Consider the following 21,972-nt stretch of genomic DNA (forward strand, 5'->3'; position numbering starts at 1 on the left):
TTCCTAATATTCTGAGCCATATCCTGTGAGCTGTCTGATAGATAATGAAACCTCAGATAGAAGAAGTTAACTGCATAATGACCAGACTGACTTTCCAAGGTGAACCCACAACTTAAACTGCCCAAATTCTGAGAACTGACCTCAAAGACATGGGGGAAAATGGACCCTGAAACTGAAGATTAACTGTACCTAAAACAGCCAAGATGATGCTGGTCAGACCACCCATCACCAAGTGGAGACAGCTGTCGGAGCTGACTGCTCCTGTCTATAAACCACTTGTCCCGCTGGTTGCCAGTGGGAGGGTGGGGATGGCCTTTGGATCCACTGAGCTGTGCGATGATCTGTGCTTTTTTCTTTATGTGTGTTGTATTTCAATAAAAAGTGAGGGAAAGGGTTAGGATTGCTTTAGAGAATTTTATCAGATAGCTGTTCATTGTCATAGCTCTTTGGACTTCCCAGCTGGCTCAGCGGTAAAGAATCAGCCTGCCAAAGCAGGAGACGCCGGTTCGGTCCCTAGGTGGGGGAGATCTCCTGGAGTAGGAAATGGCAACCCATTTTAGTATTCTTGCCTGGAGAATTCCATAGACAGAGGAGCCTGGTGGGCTACAGTCCAGACTCTGATTTTTTCTTTTCTTCTGGGCTGATGATACTTTGCAGACCTCTAGGATAACCTCTTTTGCTTTCTTCTTCATAAACATTTATAGGCATAAAAACATGCAGCAACAGGGCAGTAATGTGTGTGAAAGAGGGGTGTGTATGGTGTATGTATGTGTGAATACGTATATACACCACTCTGAATGCTCTTTCCCCTCAGTTTCACGGATAGTGGATTAGGAATTAAATGAACTCACATGCTCAGCCTAGTCATGTCTGTCGACTTGGCTGTAGAGGTTAAAGTTCAAATTAAAGGTTAAGAGTGGTGTATTGCTAAATTCTTTTTGCTGTTACTTTTCTTCTTTTTAGGTTACCTCGATCATGGAAGACTGTCATGGGTATGGTGTTTATACTGACTTTACTTCTCCTGGGTGAGTCTTACTCAGTAGTGATCCTTGAAGCCATTTCACAGGGTATGTGTATGATGAGAGAGATGGCAGGGGAATGACTCGAATTTGCAATAAGTGGCCCAGAAACCTGGAAGTGACTGCATGCTCTTAACCATTCCTTTTTCCCCCCTCCCCGTCAGTATTTGTTTATTCATTTGTTAGGCTGCATCAGACCTTAGTTGCAGCACAAGGAGTCTTTGTGGCATCATGTAGGGTCTTCCCTTGTGGCTTGTGGGCTCAGTAGTTGCAGCACTCAGGTTCTCTTGTAAAAGTAATATGGGTTTCTTTGTTGAAAATTTAGTGAGAACTTAATTTCTCTTAGAGTTGTTACCAGGTCTAAGCTCGTTCTGTCTGACACAGGACAGGTCAATAAATCAGGAGGCAAGGTGTCGAGGCAAGAAATAGAGGCTTTATTCAGAAAGCTGGGCATCCGAGAAGATGGTGGATGAGAGTCCTGGAGTACTATATTATGGGGTCTGGATGCCAGTTTCTTTTACAGAACAGAGAGGGGGAGGAGGAAAGGAAGTAAAGTAAAAAGACCATGAAGCGAAAGCGTAAGTCACTCAGTCAGTCAGTCCTGTGATGCCGGAGTAGTAGTGTGGTAGTGGTGTTCGACTCTTAGAGACCCCATGGACTGTAGCCCACCAGGCTCCTCTGTCCATGGGATTCTCCAGGCAAGAGTACTGCAGTGGGCTGCCATTCCTTCTTTCTCCAGGGGATCTTCCCAACCCAGGTCTCCTGCATTGCACTCTACTCCAGCACTCTTGCCTGGAGAATCCCATGGACAGAGGAGCCTGGCGGGCCACAGTCCATGGGGTCTCAGTCCAACACAGCTGAGCGACCAACACTACCACTGCTCCTCCTCCTCCTGCATCGCAGGCAAAGGTCTGAGCCACCTGGGAAATCAAAAGACCACGAGTGTTGCAAAATATCTCCTGGTCTGGCCATCCTCAGGGAAGGGATGCATTCATTTCTTTTTCCTGCTGTCATTCACAAGTGGCAGGGTCAGAGTGTCTCCCAGTGAGCTGAACAAAGGCAGGTTAGTTTAACATTCTTGCAGAAGGGAAGGGTTCCCCAAGGCAAGCCATTATGTATAGATAGTATCTTTTTAACAGACAAAAGCCATGGGAAGCAATGATTAAAGTAAAAGAAACAGATCAAATATGGAGTCAGATTTTTTTCTTCCCTGTTACAGAATCACGGTTCAAAGTCAGAGAAGTTGCTTTGAAATTACGAATCCTTTATATTTGTATTGCAAACACATACAGTTGATCTTTTCTAAATCTGGGTGACTCATCTTGAAGGATTTTGACAATCAGAGACTGACCATCACGGGGTTCTTGAAGAAATGATAGAACACATGGTTTGCCATTTTCTGGCTGTAAATATCACGCACCATGAATCCTAGTACAATGGAAAATTGTTCTGTGGTATGTGGACACCTTGAATTTCAGGGTATCCAGGGAAGTCAGAGTTTCACCCAGTTATTGCCACAAAATGCCGTTTTACACAGCAACGGGGGCTGTTCAGTTGGGCTTGCGCGTGGATGCCTGGACTGAGGGCTCTCTGAAGCCTGTACCAGCCTTCCTTCAGCTGCACCTTAGGGCCCTGAGCACCATCCCATCTCTGCAGACCTCTAAACTTCATCTCGAAGATTCCGGTTCTACTGAGAGCTACACGCTGTCTGGCTCTGCTGCTTCCAGCTGTCTGGTCTTCACCTCTGCTGATCTCAGCTTGAGAGTTTCAGCAGCTCTCCCCCGACCCCTTGCTCCTGACTCATGAGCCCTGTGCCCTTGAGATTTCCCACAGCACTACCCCAACCCTGTGTCAGTGATCCGTGCCTGCTCTTCTGAGGCTCCACCTCCCTGCCCGTGTCAGGAACACGCCGTGTGAACAGAACTGTTTGTGCTCAGAATTTTCCTTGTTTTGGAAACGAATGCCCTATATTCCTTAGACATTTTTTAATGTTTTTTTTTAATGTGGACCATTTTTAAAATCTTTATTGAATTTGTTACAATATTGCTTCTGTTTTACTTTCTTTTTTCTTTTTTTTTTTTTGGTTGAGAGGCATTGGGATCTTATTTTCCAACCAGGGACTGAACCTGCAATCCCTTCGTTGGAAGGGGATGTTTTAACCACTGGACTGCCAGCGAAGTCTCTCCTTTGACATCTTTTAAGAACGAAATATATACATTTTCTTAGTGCGTGCAAACTGCTTCTTTGTCTTTCCCCACTGTAAGGTTACCCATTTGCCCACAAAAGTGCCAGATCCTTTTTAGCCACCACTGATGTGTTAATGATTTCAATGGAATTAAACTGAACTTGGATCCATTTTTATTTGCTAGGGTGAAATCCACATAATATAAAACTAACCGTGTTGCCGTGAACAACTCAGTGGCATTTAGTGCTTCGCAGTGTTGTGCAACTACTACTTCTATTTCCAAAATATTTTCACCAACCTCAAAAGAAACCCCACACCCCTCAGTCACTCCCCAGCCCCCCTCCCCTCACCTCCTGGCAACAACCGCCAATATGCTTTCCAAGGACACACATGTTCTGAAAGTGTCATGTAAATGGAATCATACAATGTATGGCCATTTTTGTCGGGCTTCTTTCACTAAGCTCATGTGTTTTTTTGTTTGTTTGTTTTTTAATTTAGAATTTTTATTTATCAAAAGGTAACATTAAGGAAAAATGCAAGCCACCGAATGTAAAACAGATATTTTCCATACTTCTATCAAACAAAAATTGATATTCTAAGTGTGCAAATAACTTCTATAAAATCAGTATAAAAAACCGTCACTCAGTCCTGTCCAACTTTTGCGATTTCATGGACTGTAGCCCACCAGACTCCTCTGCCAAGGGATTCTCCAGGCAAGAATATTGGAGTGGGTAGTCATTTCCTTCTTCAGGGGATCTTCCAGATCCAGGGATTGAACTTGAGCCACCAGGGAAGTCCATAAATCAATATGAACAACAACAATTCAATATATATATATATTTTAAAATATGGAACGCTTCACGAATTTGTGTGTCATCCTTCCTTGCACAGGGGCCATGCTAATCTTCTCTGTATCATTCCAATTTTAGTATATGTGCTGCCGAAGCGAGCACCAATTCAATATTTTAAATGGGCAAACCACCTGAACTGGCATTTCACAAAAGAAAGATAACATGAAAATATGCTTGTTATTTATCAAGAAAATGCAAATTAACACTAGTAGACCCATTGTAGTATGGTGGAAATTCTAAAAGTCTGAATATACTAAATGTTGAGAAGTAGGTGAAACAAATGTTACTTTCATAAGCTCGTGTTTTTGAGGCTCATCCCTGTTGTAGACGAATCACTCCTTTTTGCAGCTGAATAATATTGCAGCGTGTGGATAGACCGCAGTTTGTTTACCCATTCAGCTATGGATGAACATCCACCGTGTCCACCCTCTGGGTATTGTGGGTAGTGCTGCTATGAACATGTGTGTACACGTGTTTGTTTGAATACCTGTTTTCAATTCTATGGGTGATACACCTGCTGGTAAGTTGCTAGGGAGGAGCTGCCCCTGTTTTCCAGAGAAGCTGCCCCGCGTCACTTTCCCGCTAGTAGTGTGTGAGGGTCCCAGTTTTCCCACGTCCTCACCGACACTTGCTATTCTTTTACGACTGCAGCCATCCTGGTGACGTGAAGTGCTGGCTCACTGTGACTTTGATTTGTATTTCCCTAATGCCTGCTATCTAGAGAAGGACGTAGCAACCCACTCCAGTATTCTTGCCAGGGAAATTCTGTGGACAGAGGAGCCTGGCGGGCTACAGTCTGTGGGGTTGCAAGAGTCGGACGTGAGTTAGTGACTAACTCACCACCACCACCAGTGAATGATATCAACTAATATTGAGCAACTTTTTATGTACTTGTTTGCCATTTATACCTCTTCTTTTTTTTTTTTTTTAATACCTCTTCTTTGGAGAAAATTTCTTCTAGTTCTTTGCCCATTTAATTGGGTTTTTGTCTTTTTGTTGTTGACTTGTAAGAGTTTTTAAAAAAATATATTCTGGATACTAGACTCTTCTCAGATATATAATATTTTCTTTCATTCAATAGATTGTCCTTTCACATTTTAAGTAATGTCCTTTGATGCATAAGAGGTTTTAATTTTAGTGATGTCATGTCTAAGAATTCATTACTAAATTCTAGGTCATGACAGCTTACCTCTGTGTTTTTTCTGAGAACTTTATGATTTTCACTCTTATGTTTAGCTAATTGATCCATTTTGAGTTATTTTTTATATATAATATGAATTTTTCAATTTCATATTCATTTTTTAGCAAATGAGTTAAAAGTGAACCAGATTCATTTTCTAGCAAATGGATATCTTGTTGTCTCAGCATCATTTGTTGAAAAGATATTTTTCCCCATTGAATGGTCTTGTTACCCTTGTCAAAAAATGCAATCAACCGTAGATGTATAGGCCTAGCTCTGGATTTGCAATTCTCCTCTTTCTCATCACACTTGATAATCTCAATTGTTCTATTTTTGAGTTCACTTTTCCCGCTAAGATCTGCTGTTGAGCCCATTCAGTGAATTTTTTCATTTCAGCTATTATACTTTACATCTCCAGAATTTGTACTTGTTTCCTTTTATAATTTTTCAGTTGATATTCTCATTTCACTCATACTTCATTTCTTTGGTTTTCTTTAGTTCTTTGTCTATGGTTTCCTTTAGTTTTTGAGCCTATTTAAGACAGCTGATTTGTCAGGTTTTTCTCCAGTCAGTTCAGAGTTTGAACTTGCTCAGAGATGTCAGTCAATTTTTTTTCCCTTTAATGAGCTGTACTTTCCTGTTCCTTTGTATGCATTGTAATTTTGTGTTGCAAACCAGACATTTCAGTTTTATAACACAGTAACCCTGGGAACTGGCTTCTCCCCTTTTCCAAAGGTGGCTTTGTTGCTTGTTGAGGGCTGTAGTCGTTTGTTTCGTGATGGTCACTTTTCCGATATCACAATGGTCAACCAGTGACCTGACAGGTTTCCTAGAATCAAAAATAAGCAGGAGAGAGCAAGGATGTGAGAACTGCTGTCCCAGTGTGGGCTGTTTGACTCTAAGCTGGGACTCTATTTCAGGGCCAGCCTGGGCCACCCACAGCTCTGCCATAATCTTCACCTCCTGTTTGCATGCAGCCCACAGACCCACCCAAGGTGCAAGCCTGGGGTCTTCTGGGACCTTCCTTGAGCACGCGTCCAGTCCTGGACACTCACACTGCCCTCCCCTTTCCCTTCCAAGCCCTTGCTCCCACGTGAGCCTTCATCCTCTGCCTTCTGTCTCCCATGATGTTGGATCTGTCTGCCACTGTCTCCATTCACAGTCCCTTGCCCAGATGGCCATGACCAGTTTGTCTTTAATTCTTTGAACAGTCATTATACCCTCCCAGAAAATTTTTCCAGTGCATGGGAGTGGATAGAAGCAAAGATTGGCCTCTGCAGTAGACAGTCAGGGCAATACCAGGCAGATGAACGCGTAAAGTCAGAGTAGCTGAAGATCAAGGTCTGTGTTAGATCCCTGGCACAAGCAAGCTGAGCCAGCAATATTGGCTGGCACCACATAGCCACCGCCACCATTCTGGGAGATGGTATGCAAGTGAGTGATAATGCCACACTGCTCTCTTGCCAAAAATAACCTGCCCTTTCCTTTAGTCCTCTGGTTGATGCAAGCTTGTGATTAGATTTTGGAAGTCCAATAAAGTTGATCTTGTTAGTCTTTGCCAGCTGATGATTGTTTCAATGGAGGAACAATTTTTTGAGCACCTTTTGCTGCCATTGAAAATTATTGTCACTCAAGAACCTGATATAGGACTTCCCTGATGGTCCAGTGATAAACAATCTGCCTGCCAATGCAGGGGACGTGGGTTTGATCCCTAGGCCGGGAAGATCCCACATGCTGAGGAGCAACTAAGCCTGTGAGCCTCAGCTGCTGAAGCGCATGCACCGTGAGCCTGTGCCCTACAACAGCAGAATCCACTGCAGTGAGAAGCCCGATCGCTGCAGCTGGAGAGGAGCCCCTCAGTCTCACCTAGAGAAAACCCCACACAGCACTGAAGACCCCGCACAATGAGAAATTTGAAAAAAAAAAAAGTAACTTGCTATAGCTTCCCTGCTTAGAGGCATTTCTATTAATATATGTTGTCAACAAAAATTCAATTAATAATCACGAAGAAAAAAGAGGAATTTTATTCAAGCTAAACTGAGGATTATATCCCACGAGACAGACTCTCAGGAGCTCTGAGAACTGTTCCATGTGTTAGAAGTTGAAGGCACAGTCATATACATTTTTGAGACAAAGGCTCATGTCGAAATGACATACTGATATTTATATAAAGTTCATCCCCATCTTTGAGGAGCTCTGGTTAATGTGTAATATGCATGCACACCACACATCAAGGAGGGGGGAGGAGGCCCAAATGGACACAGAGAAAGAACTTTTTTCTTGTGCTGTCTAAAAATATAAATTGTTTCATCAATGTAAAATATAAGTATTTCCAGATAAACTCTTTAATCAAAGTTGATCTTTTCTTTAACAGGATTTATAAATCACATGAAGCTTAAAGAGAAAGAATTTCCTCAGAAATTCAGTCAAATTTATGCTCTAATTGCAGAATATGGTTCACGGCTTTACAATTACCAGGTGATGTTACCTTAAATCATTTTGTCTGTTACTCATTTAAAATCTAATGTGCTACAAAGAGAGTCCAACTAGACATGTGTTATATTGGTTTTGCATGTGAATATCTAATAGAACATCTAATAGGTATTCAAACTGGATTTAGAAAAGGCAGAGGAATGAGAGATCAAATTGCCAACGTCCACTGGATCATCAAAAAAGCAAGAGAGTTCCAGAAAAACATCTACTTCTGCTTTATTGACTATGCCAAAGCCTTTGGGTGGATCACAGCAAACTGGAAAATTCTTCAATTGATGGGAATACCAGACCACCTGACCTGCCTCCTGAGAAACCTGTATGCAGGTCAAAAAGCAACAGTTAGAAATGGACATGGAATTACAGACTGGTTCCAAATCAGGAAACAAGTACATCAAGGCTGTATATTGTCACCCTGCTTATTTAACTTATATGCAGAGTACATCGTGAGAAACGCTGGGCTGGATGAAGCACAAGCTGAAATCAAGATTGCCGGGAGAAATATCAATAACCTTAGATACTCAGATGACATCACCCTTATGGCAGAAAGCGAAGATGAACTAAAGAGCCTCCTGAGAAAGTGAAAGAGGAGAGTGAAAAGGTTGGCTTAAAGCTTAACATTCAGAAAACTAAGATCATGGCATCCAGTCCCATCACTTCATGGCAAATAGATGGGGAAACGATGGAAACAGTGAGAGACTATTTTGGGGGGCTCCAAAATCACTGCAGATGGTGACTGCAGCCATGAAATTAAAAGATGCTTGCTCCTTGGAAGAAAAGTTATGATCAACCTAGACAGCATATTAAAAAGCAGAGACATTGCTTTGCCAACAAAGTTCCATCTAGTCAATGCTATGGTTTTTCCCGTAGTCATGTATGGATGTGAGAGGTGGGCTATAAAGAAAGCTGAGCGCCGAAGAATTGATGCTTTTGAACTGTGGTGTTGGAGAAGACTCCTTAGAGTCCCTTGGACTGCAAGGAGATCCAACCAGTCCATCCTAAAGGAAATCAGTCCTGAATATTCATTGGAAGGACTGATACTGAAGCTGAAACTCCAATACTTTGGCCACCTGATGAGAAGAACTGACTCATTTGAAAAGACCCTGATGCTGGGAAAGATTGAAGGCAGTGTGAGAAGGGGACGACAGAGGATGAGATTGTTGGATGGTATCACCAACTTGATGGACATGAGTTTGAGCAAGCTCCGGGAGTTGGCGATGGACAGGGAGGCCTGGTGTGCTGCAGTTCATGGGGCTGCAAAGAGTCGGACATGACTGAGCGACTGAACTGACTGAGTTGTCAAAAATCCACCTGCCAATGCAGGAGGTATAAGAGATGCCGGTTTGATCCCTGGGTTGGGATGTCCCCTGGAGGAGGACATGGCAACCCACTCCAGTATTCTTGCTTGGAGAATCCCATGAACAGAGGAGCCTGGCGGGCTATAGTCCACAGGGTCTCAAGGAGCCAGACAGAACTGAAGTGACTTAGCACACATGGGTATGTATAACTGATTCACTTTGCTGTACTCCAGAAACTGACACAGCATTGTAAATCATCTGTACTCCAATAATTTTTTTAAAAAAAGAAATAATGTTGGGACCAGAGATCTATTAAGTGGTTTTATAACCAAGAGATCCTAAAATCTCTCCACAGTCTTCAATCCCTGCAGACTCTTGCCATGGACTGTATGTTTCTGATTCATCAAATTTTTCTGCTTCCCAGTTTCTCCCTTTTGCGATGGGAATGTCTATGGTATGCTGGTCCCACTACTGTATTTTGCAAGTACACAATTTGTTTGATTTCACAGCATCTTAGCTGGAGGGGAGGTTGTTTTGGATGGATGGTGCCTGGGGTCTCATCCGTATCTGACTTGGATGATATTTAGTTGAGGCATTGAACTTTAGACATAAGTTGATGCTGGAGTGAATGACGGCTTGGGGGTCTGTTGGGATAAAAGGATGTATTTTGCATGCAAGAACATTAATTTGGGGGACCAGAGTTAGAATGTCATAGACTGCTGTGTCCCGTCCAAAATTCATATGTTGAAACCTAATCACAAGTATTGGGGCTTCCTTTTGGGCTCAGTGGTAAAGAGTTCACCTGCCAGTGAGGGAGACTCATATTTGGTCTCTGGGTCAGGAAGGTCCCCTGAAAAGGAAGTGGCAACCCACTCTAGTCTCTTATTCTTGCCTGGCGAATTTCATGGACAGAGGAGCCTGGCGGGCTACAGTCCGTGGGGGTCTAAGAAGAGCTGGACATGACTTAGCAGCTAAACAACAACAACAAACCCCAGGTATTAGGAGGTGGGTCCTTCGGGAAGTGATTAGGTCATGAGGGTGGAGCCCCCTGGCTGGGATTAGTGCTATTAAGAAAGAGACCCAGGACTTCCCTGGTGGTCTGGTGGTTAAAAATCCACCTGCCAACGCAGGGGACAGGGGTTTGATCCCTGGTCTGGGAGGATTCCACACACCAAGGAACAGCTAAGCCCATGCCCCACAACTACTGAAGCCTGAGCCCAGAGCCTGTGCTCCGTAACAAGAGAAGCCGGCGCAGTAAGCCCACACACCACCATGCAGAGTAGCTCCCATTTGCTGCAACTAGGGAAGACTGTGCACAGTAATGAAGACCCAGTGCCATCAAAATTAATGAGTGAAAGAATAAATAAATAAAACTTAAAAGACAGACAGCAGCAAGCTTAATGATCTAACCACAGGTGCAATCTGCAGTCATTGTATTAGGTTAGCCAAAAAGTTCCTTTGAATTTTTAGGTAAGAATAAAAGACACATTTTTCATTTTCACCAAGAACTTTATTGAAATGTATTCATCGTTTTGTTGCACCATCTTTTGCCATTTTTCAGGCAGCTTCATAATTCCATCTTCCCAAAATGTTTTATCTTTTTGAGCAAAGAACTGTTCCATATACCTTTTACCATTTTACAGGGAATTGAAACTTTTTCCCTTAAGAGAATTTTATAAAGACTGAAATAAATGGAAATCCAAAGATGCAATGTTTGGTGAACAGAGCAGATGGATCAGAACTTCCCGGCCAAGCTGCAACAGTTTTTGCCTGGTTATCAAAGAAACATGCAGTCTTGCATTGTCATGATGGAAGATTATGCACTTTCTGTTGACTAATTCTGGACACTGTTTATTGAGTACTAACTTCAGCTGGTCTAATTGAGGGCAGTACATATTCATTTGGTGTGGCTGGTGGCGCTTCATTTCACTTGCCCCACAGTCTCTTCAGCTTTTCATTGCTCATCACAATTTGTTTTAAAAACAGACCATTTTCATTATGTTTCAGTAGAGAATCACAGGTGGAACTATGGTCAAGAAGGCTTTTTTTGCTTAAATTGTGTGGAACCCAAACATCAAAGAGATTAATGTAACCAAGCTGATGTAAATGATTTTCAACACTTGATTCTGATATTTTGAGTATGGTGGCTGTCTCCCATGTGGTATAACTTTGAGTGATCTCACTTCATGTCTCGATTTGATTCCTGTCAACTGGTCTACCCCGAATGTGGAGCATCGTTCAGCCAGAAATCTCCAGCACAAAATTTCACAAACCACTTTTGACATGTTCGATCACTCACAGCAGCTTCTGTGCAAATCTTTGTTTCTTTTTCAGTTGCATTTTTATCTTTAATGATATATTAAATATGCCAAAAATGGTATATGCATATAATGCCAAACATAATATGCCAGAAATGTTCCTTTTTTCTTCTGTCTTCAGTATTAAAATGGCTACACAAAAATTCACCAATTTGATAAGTTTTTTAAAAAATGCACACTGGTATGTCAGCAGTCACAATACAATCTAACAAAATTGTTTCAAATGAAGTTAAAGACAACTAAGCACTACTAGAGCCATTTTACAGGAAAAGAACTGAACAAACTTTTGGCCAATCCAAGAGCTTCCAGGATTCACCTGAAAGTTACAGGGTTTAAAATTAGATAACTTGCATGCATGCTAAGTTGTTCAGTCGTGTCTAACTCTGCGACGTAAGGACTGTAGCCTGCCAGGGTTCTCTGCCCATGGGATTCTCCCAGGAAGAATATTAGAGTGGGTTGCCATGTCCTCCTCCATGGGATCTTCCTGATCAAGGGATCCAATCTGCTTCTCTTCTGCCTTCTGCATCCGCAGGTGGATTCACTGGGTGGTGGATTCTTTACCACTAGCGCCACCTGGGAAGCCCTAACTTGTGACAGTTCAGTTCAGTTCAGTCGCTCAGTCGTGTCTGACTCTTTGCGACCCCATGAATCGCAGCATGCCAGGCCATCCTGTCCATCACCAACTCCCAGAGTTTACCCAAACCCATGCCCTTCGAGTCGGTGATGCCATCCAGCCATCTCATCCTCTGTTGCCCCCTTCTCCTGCTGCCCCCAATCCCTCCCAGCATCAGGGTCTTTTCCAATGAGTCAACTCTTCACATGAGGTGGCCAAAGTATTGGAGTTTCAGCTTCAGCATCAGTCCTTCCAGTGAACACCCAGGACTGATCTCCTTTAGGATGGACTGGTTGGATCTCCTTGCAGTCCAAGGGACTCTCAAGACTCTTCTCCAACACCACAGTTCAAAAGCATCAATTTTTCGGCGCTCAGCTTTCTTCACAGTCCAACTCTCACATCCATACATGACCATTGGAAAAACCATAGCCTTGACCAGACGGACCTTTGTTGGCAAAGCAATGTCTCTGCTTTTTAATATGCTGTCTAGTTTGGTCATAACTCTCCTTCCAAGGAGTAAGCGTCTTTTAATTTCATGACTGCAGTCACCATCTACAGTGATTTTGGAGCCCCCAAAAATAAAGTCTGACACTGTTTCCACTGTCTCCCCATCTATTTCCCATGAGGTGATGGGACTAGATGCCATGATCTTAGTTTTCTGAATGTTAAGCTTTAAGCCAACTTTTTCACTCTCTTCCTTCACTTTCATCAAGAGGCTTTTTAGTTCCTCTTCACTCTCTGCCATAAGGGTGGTGTCATCTGCATATCTGAGGTTATTGATACTTCTCCCGGCAATCTTGATTCCAGTTTGTGCTTCTTCCAGCCCAGCGTTTCTCATGATGTACTCTGCATACAAGTTAAATAAGCAGGGTGACAATATACAGCCTTGATGTACTCCTTTTCCTATTTGGAACCAGTCTGTTTTTCCATGTCCAGTTCTAACTGGTTGCTTCCTGACCTGCATACAGGTTTCACAAAAGGCAGGTCAGGTGGTCTGGTATGCCCATCTCTTTCAGAATTTTCCACAGTTTATTGTGATCCACACAGTCAAAGGCTTTGGTGTAGTCAATAAAGCAGAAATAGATGTTTTTCTGGAACTCCCTTGCTTTTTCGATGATCCAGCGGATATTGGCAATTTGATCTCTGGTTCTTCGGCCTTTTCTAAAACCAGCTTGAACATCTGGAAGTTCACAGTTCACGTATTGCTGAAGCCTGGCTTGGAGAATTTTGAGCATTACTTTACTAGCGTGTGAGATGAGTGCAATTGTGCAGTAGTTCGAGCATTCTTTGGCATTGCCTTTCTTAGGGATTGGAATGAAAACTGACCTTTTTCAGTCCTGTGGCCACTGCTGAGTTTTCTAAATTTGCTGGCATATTGAGTGCAGCACTTCAACAGCATCATCTTTCAGGATTTGAAATAGCTCAACTGGAATTCCATCACCTACACTAGCTTAGTTCGTAGTGATGCTTCCTAAGGCCCACTTGACTTCACATTCCAGGATGTCTGGCTCTAGTTGAGTGATCACACCATTGTGATTATCTGGGTCATGAAGATCTTTGTTGTACAGTTCTTCTGTGTATTCTTGCCACCTCTTCTTAATATCTTCTGCTTCTGTTAGGTCCATACCATTTCTATCCTTTATTGAACCCATCTTTGCATGAAATGTTCCCTTGATATCTCTAGTTTTCTTGAAGAGATCTCTAGTCTTTCCCATTCTGTTGTTTTCCTCTATTTCTTTGCATTGATCACTGAGGATGGCTTTCTTACATTTCTTTTCCATGGGGATGGTCTTGATGATCCCTGTCTCCTGTACAGTGTTATGAACCTCCGTCCATAGTTCATCAGGCTCTCTGTCTATCAGATCTAGTCCTTTGAATCTATTTCTCACTTCCACTGTATAGTCATAATGGATTCGATTTAGGTCATACCTGAATGGTCTAGTGGTTTTCCCTACCTTCTTCAGTTTAAGTCTGAATTTGGCAATAAGGAGTTCATGATCTGAGCCACAGTCAGCCCCTGGTCTTATTTTTGCTGACTGTATAGAGCTTCTCCATCTTTGGCTGCAAAGAATATAATCAATCTGATTTCGGTGTTGACCATCTGGTGATGTCCATGTGTAGAGTCTTCTCTTGTGTTGTTGGAAGAGGGTGTTTGCTATGACCAGTGCATTCTCTTGGCAAAACTCTATTAGCCTTTGTCCTGCTTCATTCCGTACTCCAAGGCCAACAGTTTTGTTTAAAAAAACGAAAGAAGAAAAGTACTGGCCACGTGAGACATTTGTGAACTCTTGCATCCAATCTGCCCCAGCTTGAAGTATCGGAGCCACATCCTAAGGCATAAAGCTTTGGATCTCAGTCATCCTTACCCGAAAAAACAGAAGAACGCTTACCTTGGCAGCACATATACAAAAACTGGAACAATGCAGAGATCAGCACAGCCCCCACACAAGGACGACTTGTGAAGGCTTCCATATTTGTTAAAATTTTTATTTTTAATTGATAAGTCTTCCATGTTTTTAAGGGTAAAACAATGAGGCAACAAGAAGCAGCAAGGCTGTGGCTCTGCCCACAGCTGTTTCTTTGCTTTCCCTCCTTCACCCTGCCATTTCTCAGGAGGCTGCCAATTCTATACCCATTCAACTGACTGCACATGCCGACTGGTCCTCCTTTAATGGGCATGTTTAAGGTTGGGCAGCAGGTGCTTTGTTGGAGTTGCTGCAAAGTCTTAATGAAGGCTTTGGACGGCTGTCCTAACCTTCCATGGGGCTCTGCCCACCTGCCAGGAAGGAAGCCCTGGGACCAGCACGTTCTTATCACAGGAGCCTCATGGAAGGGATGGATTACCAGCCACATGCAAAGCAGCCTCTGCCACCTCTGTGCGATTTTCTTTTTTTCCCTGTGGACTGCTGTCAATGGTTGTCTTCCCCATTCCATCCCACCCACACCCAATCCCGTTGTTACAGTGTCAGGAACAAATGTAGGGCCGCAGCTGAGAACTCCAGGAGTTGAAGTCACACCCATCTTTCACACGTTTTCGTCCTTCTCCAGTCCTTGTTTTCTGTTCACTTTCATTGCCTCACTTTTCTGTTCAGTGACTTTTTATACTATGTTTGTTCCTAAAGTGGAAGCCACCTGAAGTCCTTTTGGGAATGAGGCAAATGCTTTTAAAAATAAGGAAAACGAAAAAAAAAAAAATTAGGAAAACGTTAGCTTTCAAAGAACTCTCAAATTCATTTATCAGCAAATTAGTGAAGGCCTACTTTCTCTATGTTCTTTTAAGGGTAAAACAGAAAAAAGTAACAGAAATGCAAAACACTGCCCCTAGCGAGAGGAAACCTATTCAAACAGCAACAGAAACACTGGAAATAAGAATTTCTCCCTACCAAAAATAAGCTCCCAACTCCACATCTCTGTACAAAGAAAAATATTGAGGAGAGCCTGTGATAAATTAAATTGCTCACTAATGAGAACCTACTGTATAGAACAGAGAAGTTACTCAATTCTCTGTGGGGACTTAAATGGGAAGGAAATCTAAAAAGGAGATACTTGTATACAGGTAGCTGATTCACTTTGCTGTGTTAGCAGAAACTAACACAACATCATAAAGCAACGATACACCAATAAAAATGTTAAAAATGAAATTAAAATGCTCAGCAGAAAAAGAAAAGGGAGGTAATTGTTTTCTGCGTGGGGCACAGTGGCGCGGGTAAGATGTCCCTCGTGCTTTGAACCATTTTGGCAGCAAACTGATGGGAAGCCAGCGTCTTTGAAACATGAAAGCAGACTCGTCGGCTGAGAGGATGGACCTTATTTGTCAGATAACACATGGATGGTCCCTGCGGTGAAAGTGACCCCCAAGGAGCTATTTCACAGCCCAACCCCCAGAACCTGCCCACGGGACCTTTATTTGGAGAAAGAGTCTCTGCGGATGTCACTGGGGATCCTGAGATGAAGTCATCCCGCAATTCCCAGACAGGCTGTCACCACACTGACATGTGTCTTCACGAGAGACTCACGGAGGAGAAGCACACGGGAAGAAGGGCCTGTGGGGATGAGGCAGAGGCCTGGGTGACGTGGAGCTGGTGGGGGGACCTGGGGTGGGGCAGGGCGAGGCAGCCTGAGCGGACCCTCGGTCCGCTGTCCCTGTGTGGCCTCCTCCACCGAGGCCGTGCACATCCTCGGCATCAGTAGCATCGTCAGCCTGGCTGGGCACCACCTGTTCAAACACAAGGTGGTCCTTCTGAGACCCCCTATCGGCGTTAGAGAAGCGTCTGTGGTCCTCCTGATGTCATGGCTAATGGACTCCAGCAGTCAGCTTCCTCATGTAGAAAGGGGATGCTCCTCACTGTTTACAGGGACAAGCCTCAAGGCTGGATGCTTCTGCGTCTCCTTTAAATACAACTCTTTGCAGGAAAATGCAGCTGTCTTAGAGACTGTGGGTCCTACTGGCCAGGTGTGTCTATCAAGGGTAGTCGTGTGATTTCCTTCCCCTCTACAAATAGGAAAAATAACTCCACCTAAGTAGGCAGGATTTGGACTGATTTGGCTTTGCTTTGTCTTATTTTTCAGGCCAGGCTTCGAATGCCAAAAGAGCAACTGGAACTTTTAAAGTGAGTGAGATGTTCTCGTGTGTGTGACTTTTTAGTGTCTGTCCAAACACTGAAATGCTTTCGTAAAATTATAAAACTAATTTCTACTTCTGTGGATCCTTCTTGAAGGGAACATACACTGGGAGGTGCTTTCGGTATTATTATTTTTTTTAATGGGATAAAATTAGAAAAATAGACCAGGGTTTAAATACCTGGAATGGAGAATTATGAAGCCATTAAAATAATTTAAAAATATTAGTGGGACACAAAATTATTTTGTTATTTAGTACAACTTTTTTGCCTGGGATAAAAACTTTTAGAAAACCTATTAACAGTTTCTATTTCTTCAGCAGTTTTGCATTTTTCAAATTGTGAACATAGATTGATTCATAAGTTTTTGGGGTTTTTTTTGTATTTTTTAGTCACTAAGTCATGTCTGACTGTTTGCAACCCCATGGACTGTAGCCCACCAGGCTCCTCTGTCCATGGGATTTCCCAGGCAAAAATGCTAGAACGAGTTGTCTCTTCCTTCTCCCGGGGATCTTCCCGACCTAAGGATTGAACCTGCATCCCCTGCATTGCAGGCAGATTCTTTACCACTGAGCCATGAGGGAAGCCCATGTCATAAACAGGGGAAAGAAGTGGCTTCCCTGCTAAAGGGAAGGCCAGCGGTAAAGAATCTGCCTGCTAATGCAGGAGACACAGGTTCAATCCCTGGATGGAGAAGATCCCCTGGAGGAGGAAAGGACAACCCTGTAGCGTTCTTGCCTGGAAACTCGCATGGACAGAAGAGCCTGGCGGCTACAGTCCATGGTCACAAACAGTCAGACACAACTTAGTGACCACACACACACTCACTCACTAAATATTAATAGTGTTATGCCCGATGTCCGAATCCCCGAGCGGGAAGAGAGAAGGCTTCCAAAACAATGCAACTCGCAGGAAGGGAAGTTTATTACTGACTCAAGCCAGGACTCTCCGCCCGCAACCAACGCAGTGGTGCGACTCAGAGAGCCCCGAGCCCAAGCTGTTACACAAATCTATGGGGTGAGAAGCGGATTGGTTACACGTTTGCAAAGCAATTTCATTGGTCAATACTTTCGCGCGCGGGACTTTCCTGGGGGTTTCCGCCCCGTTCCTAATTTCCTAATTGGCAACCAGCGGTCAGTATTAAGTCAAAGCTAATTAGTCCTAATTGGCTAATTGGTTGTATCCAGGTGGCCTGATAATCTTACCAAGTAGGAAGACCTACTCCTAGTCTAAGCTGTGTTACTTCTGCTCGCCTCACAAATAGTACTTACATTTTTTCAACATAAAGAAACACCCATCGGTTTGACATTTTCTTATTCTCTCTACCAGTAACTTTCAGACTGTACAAGCAGCAGAGCCGATTCTTGGGAAGTAAAATCTTGCACCCTTGAGCTGGTGGAAGGCAGTTGCCCCACCCCCACCTCTCTCCCCTAAGCCCCCACCCCTGGCCCCCTGAATCTTTCAGTCACTCGTCTCTAAAGGCTGGTCCACAGAATTTCAGGGCTTGGTTGGGATCCCCCTGCTCCGTACCCAACTCAAAGTGCAAGGTGTCCTGACCGTGAGGCGGCGGGAGGGGGATTTAGGGCACTGTGAAGTTGCCCAGCCCAAGTCAGCGTGGCCTCGATCCCCGCAGGAGGACTGGGATGAGTGAAGTCCTCTGAGCCCGCTTCCCTGCACAGAGCGCAGCCCAAGCCTGTGATGCCCTCAGGAGTGCTTCCTGGAATGTCTTTGCTCCTCATACACAGCACAGTGCAGTTCTCTAGAAAAGGGGGTATCGCCTGGACACCCCTCACTCAGGGTTCTCTCTTCTGCAATGTAAAGCACCGCTTGGTTTTGCTGGCCCTGAAGCCCAGCATGGGGCTGGCGAGGCATCCACTGCTTCCTCCTTTCACTGTGAAGGTCTCCATTCACAGGAAGGAGAGCCAGACTTTGGAAAACAACTTCCGGGAAATTCTCTTTTTAATTGAACAAATAGATGTTCTGAAGGCATTGCTTAGAGACACACGCGATGGTCTGCACAATCACAGCTGGAATGCCAACGGAGACCCCGCTGAAGGCTGGAACCACACCGAGATCATCGACGAGGTAAGTGAGCCTGGGACGGAGGCAGGGGCTTGTCCACTTTCAGAAAGTGGACAACTTATGTGATGGGGAAACGTAATGATGACTGGGATGTGTGGTCTGTCTTCTTCTTGAAAATTCCTTTTCTACATTAGCTTGTAAAGGGAAGTGTTAGTTGTTCAGTCACGTTCAGACCCCTTGGACTGCAACCCGCCAGACTCCTCTGTCCTCAGAATTTTCCAGGCAAGAATACTGGAGTGGCTAGCCATTCCCTTCGACACAGGATCCTCCCGACCCAGGGATCGAACCTGGGTCTCCTACACTGCAGGCAAACTCTTTACCATCTGAGCCACCAGGGAAGCCCCTACTTCACTTTTACTAAAGCTCACCCCTTGGAAGCACATTTTCTTTTTTATTTTATTTTTTTATTAGTTGGAGGCTAATTACTTCACAACATTTCAGTGGGTTTTGTCATACATTGATATGAATCAGCCATGGAGTTACACGTATTCCCCATCCCGATCCCCCCTCCCACCTCCCTCTCCACCCGATTCCTCTGGGTCTTCCCAGTGCACCAGGCCCGAGCACTTGTCTCATGCATCCCACCTGGGCTGGTGATCTGTTTCCCTATAGATAATATACATGCTGTTCTTTCGAAACATCCCACCCTCACCTTCTCCCACAGAGTTCAAAAGTCTGTTCTGTACTTCTGTGTCTCTTTTTCTGTTTTGCATATAGGGTTATCATTACCATCTTTCTAAATTCCATATATATGTGTTAGTATGCTGTAATGTTCTTTATCTTTCTGGCTTACTTCACTCTGTATAACAGGCTCCAGTTTCATCCATCTCATTAGAACTGATTCAAATGAATTCTTTTTAATGGCTGAGTAATATTCCATGGTGTATATGTACCACAGCTTCCTTATCCATTCATCTGCTGATGGGCATCTAGGTTGCTTCCATGTCCTGGCTATTATAAACAGTGCTGCGATGAACATTTCGGGGAAGCACACTTTTTCATAATTGCTGTGTCACAGGGAAAATTTTGTATTGCAGTAAGACAGACTTCCATCCAAATAAGTAATTGACTCTATTTAAGTTTGCAGTAAAAAAAAAAAAAAAAAAAGACTGCTCATTCACAAATGGCAGTCTCTGAAAGTTTATACACAAATACTTAAATAGTAAAATATTTTTATTCAGGGACCTAACGCTAGTGTATCTGCCCTGATGAGCACCAGATCAGGCAACATGATGATGAAGACCAAGAGCCTGGTTTTACTTCTCCTTCTGTTAGCACTGGCTTCGTTTCTTTTTCCTGAGATTCTGTTTTTGGAAACACACATACTGCTGACTCTGACCACCACTGCCTCCAAGCCCCCATCCTCACAGCCCTGGGACAAAGCGCTTTGTCATTTAGAACTCAAACTGTTACATTCTCTCAGGATGCTTGCTTTCTTAGACTCAGAACATCCTTATAACCCAATATTGATTTAAAAGATGAATAATTTCCAATGCAAGCAATTGGGTGCTCTGTGTAAACTGCCTTGATTCCCAAACCCCTACAGAGCGTTCCAGTCTTTATTACTAAGCAGGACACTGAAAGGGGGCCCCCGCGGGTCGCGCACACAACCTCACTGGGCTGTTCCACTGTGTGAGCATTTCGGGGTGCTCGTCAAGGGCATGACATCCAGCTGTCCTCCACGGCCTTGGCGAATGGCCCAACATCTCTCAGCTCCCTGTGAAACACGATCCCACGGATCTGCGGAGGTGATAGGAAGAACCTGTGTGTGTTTGGCAGATTAGCAAACGTAGGTCCCAATCAATATAGTCAATTGTCAGGACTCAAGAAGTTGATGGAGATTGTTAACAGGAAACTCTTTTTACAATTTGTACAGGAAATGTCCAACTTGGTGAATTACATTCTGAAAAAGCTGAGAGAAGATCAAGTCCAGATGGCTGATTATGCCCTTAAGTCAGCAGGTGAGTAAAGAAATGTTAAGCTCGGTGTAAAAAGTCAGGACTTCAGAACAATCTCTGTTCACTAGTGTCTGTGAAGAGGAACACAGAGAAAGCCTGCCTGCCAGCAGGCTTGGGTATGCATCACAAACTTTGTTGCATTTTGTCTTCTACATACAAAAATGACTACTCATGACTAGTCTCAATGCACCATTAGTGATTAAGTGATAGTGTCTCAAGATTGTCTGTAATGTCCTTTAAAAAAATTTTTTTTTTTCTTTTATTTTGGTCTGCACTGGGTCTTTGGTCTGCACTGGGTCTTTGCTGCTGGGCCAACTTTTCTCTAGCTGCGGTGGGCGGGGACTGCTCTGTGCGTGCGTGGGCTTCTCCTTCCGTCGGTGTCTCTTGTCAAGGAGCACAGACTCCAGACTGCGGGCACTTCGGGAATTGCAGCACGTGGGCTCAAAAGCTGTGCACGGGCTTAGTTGCTCTGTGACTTGCGAACCTGGACCCCCGGCCTTAGGAGTGCAGAGTCTTAGCCTCTGGACTGCCAGGGAAGTCCCCGATGGGGTTGTAATACATGTAGATGTGACAACTCTTGAGGGAGGGTCAATGGGTGAGGTTAAAGTGACCTCTGTGGTTATAAAATTTTGAATTTTACACAAACTGGTAAGATATTAAGTGTAAATTGACTTTGAAAAGTTAGTTAGTTATGTGTATTAATATTGCCAGAGCAATCACTAAAAAGAACACAAAGTGTGTATAGAGGGAACTTACCTCAACATAATAAAGGCATATATGACAAGCCCACAGCTAACATCAGACCCAGTGTGAAAAGCTGAACGCTTTTCCTCTAAGATCGGGGTCTGGACAAGGATGCCCACTCTCACCACTTTTGTTCAGCGTCGTATTGGAAATCCCAGCCATAGCAGTCAGAGAGGAAAAGAAGTAAAAGGCATCCAAATGGGAGAAAAAGAAGTAAAACTATCACATTTGCAGATGACATGATACCATATGTAACCATAAAGACTCTGCCAAATAATTATTATTTATATAGAGATCTACATACAGATTTACATAGCAAATCATCAAAACTCTATTAGAACTAAAAAGTGAAATTAGTAAATTCAACTGTATATATTTCATTTTTAAATGCTCATGATCAGAAATTGGAAAAAGAAAATTTAAAAGCAGTCCTATTCACAATGACAGTGAAAGACATGAAATTCTTGGGTATAAATTTAATGAAATTTTCATTGGATCTATGTGCTAAAAACTGGACAGATGAACAAACAAAACCCACAAATGGAAGAAATAACAGAAGACCTAAATGCTGGACAGATCTTCCATGTTTGTGGATTAAAAGTTTCAATATTTTTA

At 43.5% G+C, this 21,972-nt stretch overlaps 1 protein-coding gene and 1 non-coding gene across 4 annotated transcripts in view; one reads left to right on the forward strand and one right to left on the reverse strand.

Annotated features, from left to right (window-relative positions):
• SUN3 (Sad1 and UNC84 domain containing 3) overlaps window positions 1–21,972 on the forward strand; it is a 44,172-nt gene that overhangs the window by 12,603 nt on the left and 9,597 nt on the right. For 2 of the 3 annotated variants that reach the window (XM_043873373.1, XM_043873376.1), the window contains exons 2-6: window positions 964–1,025; window positions 7,610–7,713; window positions 16,524–16,564; window positions 18,487–18,658; window positions 20,532–20,616. In XM_043873373.1, the coding sequence (XP_043729308.1) occupies window positions 989–1,025; window positions 7,610–7,713; window positions 16,524–16,564; window positions 18,487–18,658; window positions 20,532–20,616 (439 nt within the window). In that variant the 5' untranslated portion in view covers window positions 964–988. The remainder of the gene's footprint in view (window positions 1–963; window positions 1,026–7,609; window positions 7,714–16,523; window positions 16,565–18,486; window positions 18,659–20,531; window positions 20,617–21,972) is intronic. The other variant, XM_043873375.1, reaches the window with a different exon arrangement.
• On the reverse strand, window positions 4,047–4,157 carry LOC122674956. Its single transcript, XR_006335117.1, has one exon. It is a non-coding gene; the product is annotated as a U6 spliceosomal RNA (small nuclear RNA).

Source organism: Cervus elaphus, chromosome 18 (assembly GCF_910594005.1).
Source record: "Cervus elaphus chromosome 18, mCerEla1.1, whole genome shotgun sequence".
Lineage (NCBI taxonomy): Eukaryota > Metazoa > Chordata > Mammalia > Artiodactyla > Cervidae > Cervus > Cervus elaphus.